This window comes from Pocillopora verrucosa, chromosome 5, assembly GCF_036669915.1.
Source record: "Pocillopora verrucosa isolate sample1 chromosome 5, ASM3666991v2, whole genome shotgun sequence".
NCBI classification, from domain to species: Eukaryota; Metazoa; Cnidaria; class Anthozoa; order Scleractinia; family Pocilloporidae; genus Pocillopora; species Pocillopora verrucosa.
In genome coordinates this window covers 3,851,271-3,863,909 of record NC_089316.1, presented here as the reverse complement: position 1 = coordinate 3,863,909, position 12,639 = coordinate 3,851,271, and the positions used below count along the sequence as shown (strand labels likewise).

General features: G+C 36.3%; 1 protein-coding gene and 1 pseudogene across 2 annotated transcripts; one reads left to right on the top strand and one right to left on the bottom strand.

Moving 5' to 3' along the window:
• The first annotated feature begins 2,147 nt into the window (after positions 1 to 2,147).
• On the top strand, positions 2,148 to 4,631 carry LOC131770510 (uncharacterized). Of its 2 annotated transcripts, none has more exons than XM_066167542.1 (3): positions 2,148 to 2,355; positions 3,297 to 3,537; positions 4,387 to 4,631. In XM_066167542.1, exons 1-2 carry the CDS (start codon positions 2,222 to 2,224, stop codon positions 3,535 to 3,537), a joined length of 375 nt encoding a protein of 124 aa, XP_066023639.1. In that variant the 5' UTR covers positions 2,148 to 2,221; the 3' UTR covers positions 4,387 to 4,631. The 2 variants fall into 2 exon arrangements, with proteins under 2 accessions (XP_066023639.1, XP_058942209.2); XM_059086226.2 differs by having other exon boundaries at positions 4,399 to 4,625.
• Positions 4,632 to 7,700: 3,069 nt separating this feature from the next.
• Positions 7,701 to 8,790, bottom strand: LOC131770507 (galanin receptor 2a-like; annotated as a pseudogene).
• Positions 8,791 to 12,639: the final 3,849 nt, after the last annotated feature.

Here is a 12,639-nt window from a genome sequence, read left to right as displayed (position 1 = left end):
ACTTTTAATTCTCGATATTAAAAGTGCTTTACACGTTACACCTCACGGATCATTTTCAGCGGAGAGCCAATACGGAAGGAAAATCTGAGTGAGTGGGTGTAGGTAATCAAAGGGGCCAGTGAACAGCCCTATGTTGTAAACAAAATGGTTCTTTGTAGCTGTAGTATTTTATTCAAGGTGTTATTTTATAGTCACGGTTTTTTTTCTTCTGCTTATTATTTTGGTGTCTCTACGAGTACAACCCAAGTCCGTAAACATTCAAATGAAAGCTACTTAGCATAACTTGATTACACTTTTGTTTGTCAGTGTTTCAATGGATGGTTCCGATTTCTAGCTTTGGGTGATTATTTTATCATGATAGCCACTGCGAAAAACTTTGATGCGTCCTATGTCTGTGTTTTAACGAAGCAAGTTCAGGTTATTTTATGCAGTTTATTGCGAGGGGAAATCCAGTCACCTTAAACGTTAAGGGAACTGCCATAAAAGAATTGGTTTATTAAGCGGAAAAGTATTAAAATAGTGCATGGAGGGGGGTAAACAAATAAAGCGAAGTGGCACGGATGACAGGATTGAATTCGACTGGAATAAAATGAAAAACGTTCTGTACACGAAATTTTCGAGTGACCGTTTGATTTTGAAAGCCGCTGAGCCGGTGGCTTAGCAAAGTAAATGAACAGACAAATTTTGTGGCATGAGCATCCTTGAAAAGAATACTTTCCCAAAGTAATTTCCCTAATAATAAAGTGTCTCTGTTTTTGTTTCCATGGATACTAAAACTGTTGTCTCATCCCCTCACTGAACACGATTAAAAAATGTTCAATAATATTAGTTGCCCGAGGTTGGTAAAATCCGTAAAAAATTGAAGTAAGGTTCTTCTTTGTATTTTTATTTCGTCTATGAATGAAATCTCTCAATTAATATTTGTCATTCACCAGCTTTCATTTTTCTTTCCCTTAAATTGAATTTCGCACACCTTCGTTCAATACAACAGGCAATATCTCATGAAGTTTCTCTTAAGTATTTTTTTGACCAAATGGTCGAGCACAATGGCTTATTGAAGACAATAAAGGTTGGAGTCATCTTTAACAGCGTGTGAAACAGCATCAAATGAAAGGAATACTAACTAGCAACTTATTGAGTGGCACATACTATGGCTTTATTCTCAGACCCTGAAAAATTGCGAAGCTCCTTGTTCATCATTGTAAAGGAAGCAACAGAGAAGCACTGCTCAGTCGCTCTCATTTGATGTGTCTCACACTTCTTTTATAGTTACATCCTCCTTACAAAGCGCGATAAATACTACCATATTCAAATTGTGACAAGCTGAGTTTTATGCCCAGACTGCTGATCTTGAATTTAGATTTTCCTCACACAGCCTAGTAAATGGCTCCGTTCTCCTTGCTGTAGAATCGGTGGAGTTTGTAGTCTACAGAGAAGAAGTGAATGTATAATTGAATGGAAGTTATCAGTAATTATGGCATTTCCGTTACAACTTGAAACAAAAATCGATCTATCTCAGGAATAAACAGAACTTGTGAGGAATTTATTATATTAAACTATTATATTACGCGATAAAGGATTTTTAAATGGTTTCTTTCATTCTTTTTACTTCATTCATCTAAAGTGCTCTTGCTCGCTGCAGTTTCGATTTCCAAACATAATTTTTCCATTTCTTGAAAGACGATTACTTTATTGATTTTATGGTACATTTAGAGTTTCTTTTTAGCAAAATTGCTTCCCGGCATTCAATTTAGCTCATTCAAGACTTTGTAAGTCCAAAACTATATTTCGAGGAATGGAAACGTTTCCTTTTTTTTAAATGAAAAATAAAGCTCTGTTCTCAAATTTTCTTAACCTCAGCTCGACGTTCTTTCATCGCTAAGAGCTGTTGTCAAGGAATTTTAAAATAAAAAACCTCAATTAGGATATATAGAGTCTCCACTTTGGGAAGAAATCACAGTTATATTGGCATTAGTTAACTCGCTGTATTGCCCGTGTAATTAAAACGAGATTTAATTCATAGGGCATAAGAAATCTCGGTTTGAAACAGAACCGATGACATACTTGTTTGTGTATGTATATTGTTCTTGAGACCAGGAACCTTTTAAGTCAATGCGCGTTATAAAATAAAAGCTAGATTACAGGATCAAGTGATTGATCATACACCGGATTGTGCGATCGCTCATAGGTTGAGATTTTTGGAATATTTTTTTTAGTTAAAATGGATCGTGGATTTTTTCTTGCCGTCGTGGTTTTAGCAGTTTTAGTCAACTTCATTCAAGGTTCAGCTGAAGATAAGCCTAATGTGATGAGACGAACCTCACTTCTAGAAAAACTTGGCATGGAATTACACAGGTAAGAATTTGGCATCAATTTGTTTCAGGGAATTAGTGCGGTTAAATGGTTGTTAAACAGGCTCCAACAATTCAACAGTTTTACATTTTTCCTTCTCACGATTGGATTCCTACCAAAATTGTCCTTAGAAGCCCTCAAGGTGAGTTAGAATTCATTTGAAAAGTTCATTTTTAACGCGAATATTTGTGAAACTTGAAAAGAACCCGATAAACCACCAACTCAAAAAGCTCTACACCTTGGATCAATGCTTGATAACATCTGCGCAAGGTAATTTAAGGGATCGCCACAAAATGAGTCTCATGATTTATATAAATATATTGCTTTTTACTCTAAAAGGGATGTTAAAAAATCACTGATATTATGGCTTGGGATTTCCTCTATCAATTAATCTTGACAGTTTGCCCAAACATATGTTAGGTATTCTCCAGGGCTAGAACGAAGTGTGTACTATTAAGAAAAGGTTATCGATTTAAAAATTCGGACGTAGGGAAACAGAGAAGGAAATAAAAGAATATAAACCTAAAAATGGTGAAGAATAGCTAAGGATTTAGGAGAATCACTGTGGATTTAAAGACAAGAAACTGCCTGAAATCCTGAGGGTTCCCCCTAGAAAGGGAAGGAATGTTCGATGTCTTGCTTAAAGTCCCACTTCACCCGCCGGGAATTCAGGACAATGCACTATTGTTCCCAGCTGCTAACGTATTCTTTACACGCAAGGGAATAAAAATGTTAATTAAAACAATAAGTGGAATCTCACAGGGGTTCAACGCTACACCACACCCTAGACGGTTTCAATCGACGACTTAATTAACGAGAAATTTCCGGCGGACGTTCTTGTTATTTCGAATGAGAGTTCCCCAGGGGCAGTGCCAGGGGTAACCCCAGGGGTTACCACAGGGTTGTCAAAACATGGGTTATAAATAATTTGTTCTTAACACCAGGGATCCACACCACCATGTTTATAAACCGTACAAACCATACAAAAAGCGCTGTTACTGTGGACCTAAGCGACGCTATTACCGGAAGGGTAAGGGTGGTTCTGACTCCGACTCTGACTCCGGCTCCGACTCCAACTCTGACTCGGACAATGGTGGATCTCCCGGATATTATCGGAAGTACGGAAAATACAAGAAATACGGGGGATACAGGTATCGGGGGAACCGTTCTTCAGATGAGGAGTAGGTGAGTATCAAATGTCCTTCTTGACCAATAATCAATTTAAAGTGTTATAAAAACTAAAACCAAAGTAAGAACAACCGCTTATCAGAAGAAAGGAAAATACCTCTTAGAGCCAATCAGTTCCCGGTTTTTCGATGGTTGGAAAACGCTATCTACTAGATAAATATTTAACCCCTTAACTCCCATGAGTGACCAAGACAGAATTTCTCCTTACAATATCAATACAATATCAAGCAAAAAGGGATGAGAATAAAGAAAACTATCAATTAGGGGATTATTGGTTGAACCAATATCAAATTCTCCAAACTAACATCACAAGAACTATATGGCAGACAGTAAGGAGAATTTCTAATGAGATCATTGAAGTTAAATGGTTATCTGGTGCGTTGGGTGCGGCGCGTTCTGTTATCACTTATCCGCTGGATAGCGATTAATCCGTTGGATAGCATCATCCACCCTTTATCAGAACTGTGCCAAGAACTCTAAGTAACGACAAGCTTGTTTAAAAACAAACAGTCTTCGTCAGAAAAGCTGTACGAATCAAACGCGACAAATAGAAAATAAACCCCCGCCCCCACCCCCACCCCCATTCCAAACTTGAAAGAGTCTTCAAGGCAAAGACTGTGCAGAAAGCAGGACTTCTTATTTGATAGCTATCTTGGAGAAGGGAGTTGAATTGAATATTTCTCAAGAATTCAGACCCAAGAAGAATCGAAGGAAGCGTCGCAGAGATATCGCTTTTGCTACATTTTGCCATGTTGTCGTGCTAATAAAAGTAAATCCCAAAAAATCCGAGCTTAAATAAAAAACGTGTCAAATAATTGCTTTAAAAAGTATTTTAACACGCTGCAGTCTCTCTTGCAGAGAATCAATATTGAATGCACCACTGGACGGAATCTCAGTATGAAAGGACAAGGACTATGTGGAACTGACGGAATATCGATACAAAAGAAATAGAAAGGAAAAAAACAGGGGAAACTCTGCTACGATTATGAATTTGCTTTTTTTGATCTTACAGCTTTCGTTTTTTGCATTCTTTTTAAATATTGTAGCCTAGTAATAATTAAAATTAAATATCTAACTCTCAAATGCGACTCGCGATTCTCTATTTCAGCTAAATAATAAATAACGATTCCTTATTTATAAAGCGCTATTTCTACCGCTATCCAAAAGCGCTTTACAATAACTGAAATAAACATGACGTGTTAATAACAAATATACAATTTTTTTAATGAGTTAAGAGATATTAGTGTCACATCAAGACAGCAGCAATCTCTTTTTAACAGGTTTGACAATTTTCGTCACCTGCTGGGAGCAAAAATAATATTTTCATAATAATATGATTATATTTATCTCCTCGGGGACTGGTCATTAGTGACCATCTGGCAGGGGGAGGGCGGTCAGAAGATTTTGGTAGTGTCGCAAAAAAATGTGCCTAACTTTCCCCCCCCCCCTCCCCCCTTTTAAGGCCCTGTAGTATTCTTATAATTTTCCTTCATTGGCTGTCAATTTTCTACAGTTCCCTGTTACACTTTGTAAGCACGACTGGCCCCCCTATCCATTCCCCCTTAAAACCACGTGATCCCCAAAAGTTTGTATCTGAAAATTCTAAACATTTCCATATGCAACCGTATATCAAATACGTAACAACCTCTTTTAAGAAAGTTCGCCACCTTTATATAAATGACCTTATTTAATTGAAAAAAAAACGTTTTTGACTACAGATTGCTTTTGTAAAGGTTCGTCCAAACCCTTTCCTTAAAGTTTACAATTGCAAGATTACATTATAGTTTACGATTTCCGTTATTTCTCTCGAATTCTTTTGGCTTTGCTGTTCGTTAATATCCATGTCATCTCCTGTAGATTTAATCGGCGCAAATTTCGCAATTTTGCAGAGACCCTCGTCAAATTTACCACCTTAAAATAAATTACATCAGCTGAAAAAAATAAATGACATAAAGAAATAACATGCTCCAAAAACTCGTACTAAAATGTTCACGTCAGCAAAACAAATTTAAGGAGCAGTTTTCATTTCTTATGACAGAAACTGAATCTTAGTTAATACACCTAGTAAAAATTTACATCTACGCACGTTTTTCAAAATTTCGCCCAAATTTCAAGTGGCATTTCAAAATGAACTGTGTCAATTTTAGAAGTCGAGTCGAGAGATGAAACATATTTTACTGCTGAATTTTCACTGAGTTAGATGGTTATCGAAAAAAATATACTAAAAAAACAAACTTAAATTTATCTTTAAAAAGTCGCCGGAGTTACGATGAAATTTCATCCTGAATTTGTTTCAAAAATATTTCTTAATTTGAATGACCAATTTGGCAAGGTGTTGGAAAGCAGATGGTTTAAAGTTTTAGTGGTAAGATGCGTAAAAAGTTTGGTTGAGATATTTCCCTATGATTGAAAAAATTCACCAGGGGAACGAGGTTCATTTAAAAACCGCGAGGTATTGATCGGTGAGAATAGCAATTCAAACTGAGAGAACATAAGGGGTTCTCTTTATGTTATCTTGTTCACACTAATTAACGTTGTATTGGAAATGAGAAAATGTTTTAAATACTAAACTTGTTTTAGACGACCGATTTTATACATAATTGCATAAAAGGTTGGGTAATCATGTTACCCTTAGATATTTCGATCTTTTTCAAACCTTACTTCGGTCCTCCATCAACTCTATCACTCAAGAGTAAATGTAAAAAAGCACTGTTGAAATATTTTGCCGTAAAATAGCTTCTGAGCTGCACTTGATATCCAAACACTGGTTTTGTGCGCTAGCACTGACATCTATCTCCATTATCTTCAAGCTGCAATTCCTTCTTTTTGTTAGAAATCTAAATATTTTTATATTCAAGCTTTAAAAAGCTTTCTTTTATCTTTAATTGTCGAAATAGTAGCGTTAAAAAAGCCTGGAAAATGTAGCTTTTATATTTTAACAGCTCGATTCATGAACTCAGACAAGAAAAATTCAGACAATAAGGAGCGTAATTAGAAAATCCAAAATTGTTGAAAGCAAAGTGATTTTTGTCTTTCACCGCAAACTAATGAAACGAAAACAGAACAAATAACGTGAAATGTCGAAGGGAAATTGTAATAAACCTTTGTACACAAATATCAGGAGAAAAGTGAACTTATGAAATATTTTAATTTCGCAATAGAATTGATAATTACTCCTTTGACATTTCTCTATCAGACTGTAACATGAATTTTCCAATACAATCAGATAGGAACTAGCTACATTAATTTTGAAGGTCAACTAAAGAAATGGTTCACGGCAGTTATCAAGGCCAGCGAAAAAAAAAAAAACACTATGACAGGACGGTATAGGTACTGTTTACATAAACAGTTTGAAAAACGAGAAATTGAGTCGAGTATTCCCGAGCCGGAAGATGAATCTTAACTGAATAACTGAGTCTAGTGGCAGACTTGCTGAAGAACTCCGAGAAACCCATTGTGATTAGCCTCATTTGATGAACATGAACTGGGAGGAGACGACTTTGAAGTTCTCCTCAGAAGAAGATCTAAAGGACTTGACTCTTCGGTCGAAAATAACGACAAATTTAACTTTATAGGTCTTCAAACCGCTTCAAATGATTCCATTGATTCTCCTCTCGAAAAATAAAGTAAAAGTCAAATAAAAAAAAGATAAAAACTGCCCATACTTCAAACGATATAAAGTTCTTCCCGTAAAACAGAATCACTTCAGGTTCTCCCTTTGAGCAAACAAGCTCTCACCAGCAAGATTAGAGAAGGTAAACGATTTGCACAAACAGTACGTTTCCCATTTTTTAATGCAATGTTTAGTTTTAAAAAAGCATCTTTCAGCAATTTCTAAGATTTAAGAGCTTCATTAACCTTAATAAATACTTAATGGTACAATGAATAAGAAAAAACTTGACCCTCTGTATGGCTTGTTAAAATTCTCCTCATAATATTTTCCAGTGTAAGGGACAAATATTAACCTAATTCAATATTTACAAGGTGCGCTTAAACCTCATAAAATTCTTAAAAGGTTTCCTTCCTTCCGTCGTTGATCTAATCGAATTGGCGCCAATAATCCCCCGCTCAATTTTCAATGTGAGCCAAATTAAGCTTGGCACAAAGTTCATCCGAAAAAACTGAAAGGTGTTTGAAAGATAAATCAAAGAAACCGGCCTTTCTCGATAACCAAACGTAAAGTAAAGTTGTCGTACAAGTGTCACATTTCTATAGCACTGCGGACAAAACAGGCTCCGGAGTTTGCTTATATACGGTGGACAATATTCTCTTTGCCTGAATTGCATTGCGCTTTGTAAAAATCTTCTTAAAACCCTCCCAGTAATTTGAACTACGAAAGGCGTAGAGTACTGGGTTTAGACATGAACTAGAAGTGACGAGGAATTCGAACACTCGCAATAACATAGCAAGGGTTTCTTCATTGGCAACTAGTTTTTCTCGATCTTGTAAAGCGATGTACATGATGAAAACACCATAAGGCAAATAACAGATATAAAAGGCTGCCGTGAACGCCAATTAGTAACTTAGCCAGTCTTTTCTTCGTCTGGTGATCACTGCTTCCAGAAGGCGCGCTCGAACAAATGGTGTTCTTGAAAAACAGTCCGCGAATTATTGAAAATAACAGTACGCAAGAATAAGAAAGGGTACACATCCCAAGAATATAACAGTGCAAACAACATGAACCCTCAGCGAGTAGGCGATCTGTAAGCTAAAAGGGCAAACACAACCGTCCATATCTCTCACTGTACTTGTTCTGAGAAAAGTCTGGAAGGCTTGTTAAGATCGCAGCGACCCAAACAAAAGTGAGAACGTATTTAACACGTTCCCTGGTGAGGCGTAATTCTGACTGCATTGGTTTCATTAGCGCATGGTATCTTTCCGTAGCAAGAATCGTAAGCGTAAGAACTGAACTGGCGATCGCGACACTTATAATTGCGTTGCCTGTGAAAATCTTGCAGATGTAGTCACCAAGGATCCCTGTGGGATGAATCGGGGTAAAAGGCGAAGCTATAAGTCCTTGGACACCACAACAGAGTGATAACATCGCTGACAGCCATGTTTACGAGGAGAAAATTTGTGGTTTGTATGCATGGATCTGGTCCGGTACACCACAGCCATAACTAAACAATTTCCAATGAGTCCAATAAACATGACGAAACCATAAAGCACGGCAAAAATAATATCCACAATTTCGACGGAATACTTTTTGAAGTCAGGAATTGGGTACACAGTAGTTTCGTTGATTGACATGTTGCTGGCCATAAAATGGGTTACTTCTTGGGGTTTGTTTCAGGAAATTGAAGAAAATCTCGCTCGCTCTAGAATAAAATGTTTTTCTGCCGAAAATTTAAATCGATTCAGAATAGAAGTGGATTTAACATGACAGCTCCCGGAGACACATATTCACCTCATTATGGTTCCACGACAGCTGTGTTTGTACTGAAAGCCAAGTCAAACGACGCTTTTCTCTGCAAGAGAACAATGCTTGATATTAAGGGAATACTTACAGAGATTCCCGCTCCCATTTCACTGGCACGTGACGCACGCCTTCAACGCAAGCTCGAAAGATTAACTCTCCCCACTGATCAAAACCCATTTCAAACAATGTTAGATAGGAGAAATTAGTGTTACATCAGCGGTGATTGCACCTGTCATCTTAAGAGAGTTTTAATTGTAGTCCCTCTTAAAGAAAATGCTGGTGACTGAAACACAAATTAGTTGGAGTTTTTTATTATTATTTTTGCGGAATTTCAAAAACAAAACTTCGCGGCAGGGAACCCTTTTTGGGCATTTTTTTCTGCGAGTTTTGAAATATCTAAACCTGAAATTCCAGTCAAAGAAATATATAAACTTAGGATGCAATGTTCAAAATTATGTCGTTCAGTCACTTAAACCTTTAAAAAAGCTTAAAACAAACCACCGGTGAAGACACACAAATTTAGTTTTGTTAAACAGAACGCAGGGTGATATTGGTTTATTTTGAAAATACTATTGACTGGACTCTTTTAAAATCCCTTTGACATAAATTCTGAGGGAATTGTAAATGGGGAATTAAAAAAAACTTTCAGTAACGAGGGACAGAAATTTAAATAAAGTTTACAGATGATCGGAAAATTTCCTATTTGTTAAAACACTCAGACATATTTTGTTTATCAGAGAGCGAAATAAGATACTGCTGTATTGGAAAAAATATGGTACTTTCAAATTCGTTAAAAATTCAACTTGAAACAAAAGCGAAATCTTTCACCCGGAAATACACTTTTGGGCTAATTTCGTTTCTCAATTCAAACTCTGAAAAAAAGGAAAAAGTAAAAGAGGTCGCAAAGTCGTGTTTCGATAGTTCGAGCGCAAAATCTCACGCTGCTTTAAGAAAACAAAGCTGTCACAACCAAACTTATCCAAAGGAATAACCTGTTAAAAAGTGACGCAAGTTTGAAATGACGGAACCAAAATTGCCACAGTTCCTTCGCACCTCAATTAAATTTCGAATTGTTCTTCTTTCAATATGTCATATTTGAAAGCGTAGCATGTATTGTGCATTACCCTTTCACGATCTTCTCGAAAATTCATAACGAAGGTTTAATTACAGACATAGTGCTACCTCATTATACTGCACAAACATGCGTCAAAGATAAAGAAATGATTAGCAAAAAAAGCGATTTGACCTACTAAACAAAAGCATGCCGAAAATACTTTTAAAATGGAAATCAAATACGGAAATATTTTCCGCAAAGAAAAAACAAACGTTTTTCTCCTACCGAATCCTTAATCAAAATAAGAATGACAATTTGTGTTTAATTACTTCCAAACACACAGCTAGCACAAAACGACAAAATTAGGGTAAGTTTACCAGACAACGGTGCTTTTAGATCTTAATTTACTTTTTTCTCTTGTCATTACACTTTTTAAAATGGTTTGCTGCGGTACTCCTTGAACAACGCCGCTCGGAAGGTTTGTTATTAATCTTAGTGCGTCACAGGTAACCCATTCAAGCTCATTGCCATAAGTACCTCTGCGATCTCCGTCAGCTGCGAGACGGTTGATGTTGCGCAACAGTAGAATTAGAAGGATTTGCGAGGCGAAAACAGCTGCATTCGGACACATAAAGGGTCTGAAATTTAACTCCTAAAAAAGAAAAAAAAACAGCTAGCCCTGCTTCAGTCTAGTGTTTCTTTCTGTCAAGTATAGTTTTTAAATCAACTCATAGCGACTTCGTTGCTCTTAGTTCCTCTGCCTTTTTCTAAATTTTAGATGTATACAATATCTTGTGAGAAAAAGCTATAGGGAACTGAAAAGCACTCAAATCACAAGGCAGACAACGAAACTCACATTTGAAGCGAAGTCAGTTTTTTTTCAAAGCTGAATAACCGACATGTTTTCGTTTCTACGAGAAAACGTTTTTCCCCTTACAAATCCTTATATTTCTTTTGCTGTGTTGAAACAACTCAGGAAGATGTCACTCGTGGGTCGAGCTCAGGTCCCAGTGATAACGAACGGTAACACATATCTCGTTCTCAGTAAATTCTGATATATTTTTAGCATAAGTTCCCCATGCATCTATTTTGAAGTTTCATATTTTAGCAACCTAAATCTGAGGGAGTGTGAAAACTTCGAAAATTGCGATGAACTTTCTCATTTGATGTCAAAGTAAACGGACATCTTGTATTCCTTGAATTCAATTGATCCTTGTTTTTAGTGTTTGAGAATTGCAAGTTATATGCAAGACGTATATGGGGATGAATGTTTCAAACAGCTCTCCAACCTTTCACTTTTATTTCATAATATTTTTTTCGTTAACCTTAACAAATACACGACCCTATGTCTTATTACCTGACTGTAAGATTAACTGCTTACGACTGTCATTACTTACAATTTAGTCTACAATAGCTCAAACAGTTTGGGACAATTTTGTAAACACTTGTCAAGCAAATGCTTCACAGTATAATGGATTTTACCCTGTTTCCCATTGGCCAGGGTTTTTTGTACAACAGCAATAATCAGTTTACGAAAAATTGCGTTTTTGATCCTTGCCATTATTATTCTACATTTCATAATAATCTTACTAAGAAAATAACTCCTAAAATTCAGTTTGAAAAGTTCCGAAAGCCTGAAGCCCAGCCAAATAGGTGCATCATTTCCACAATCATCTCTCACCTACTCAATACTTCAAAGTAAGCTGATTTTCCCCCTTGAAACCTGTTTTCATACTCTCACCTTTATCAAGTACACTCGTTTATGGTTATCACCAAATCAAATAATATTGTTTTTTTTTAATCAACTCTTGAATCCAAGAAATAACCATATCAGCCAACCATCTCAGGTATATTCTACGTTCAAACTATCCTAACACTAAATTACCAGAACACATGCACATCAATGATAACAACTAGTTGGCCAGTGTGTGTAAGCTAAATAGCTAACTACATGTGCACGTTAGGTGTTAATGGTGGTAGCATAAAAAAAAAAGCCCGTTTTGCAAATATTCCTTGATCTGTATAAAATGTAAACTTGTAAGCTATATTGGTAAATATATGTTATTACTGTGATTTGTATTAATAAATGGGTCAAAATAAGAAAAATTATCCCCTCAATTACAATACACTATCCTGCAAACACCTGATGAGAAACAGAAAAGCTTCAATGTCTGATTCTTCTCTCCAATTTACAAGAAAATTTATGACAAACGGAAAGGAGAATTTCTAATCTAATCATAGGGGTTATGGAGTTAGACAGCAATATTGGTTCAATGTTCAAGCAGCCACCTTTTGTATCCAAGAAGCAACCATTTCAGCGACTTCCTTTGATGATTCAAGTACAAATGCATGATCAAACTTCCTTTTACATAAATATATTTCCCCTCTGGAAAACCTCGCTTTCATGTCCTCATAGTAGGAGACTGGGACCCACTTATCAGTTGTTCCATAGTAGAAGATCAGTGCTCCAAATTTGTTTCAATTACCTAAGTATCAAAACACACAAAATTGTCATCATAACTGAATAATAGTTGGTGTACAGCTATTGGGTGGGTGATCATTCAAAGGAAGTTGTATGAACAGCATTCATTATAATGTCCTGTTAACTCTTCTCACCCTAAGATCA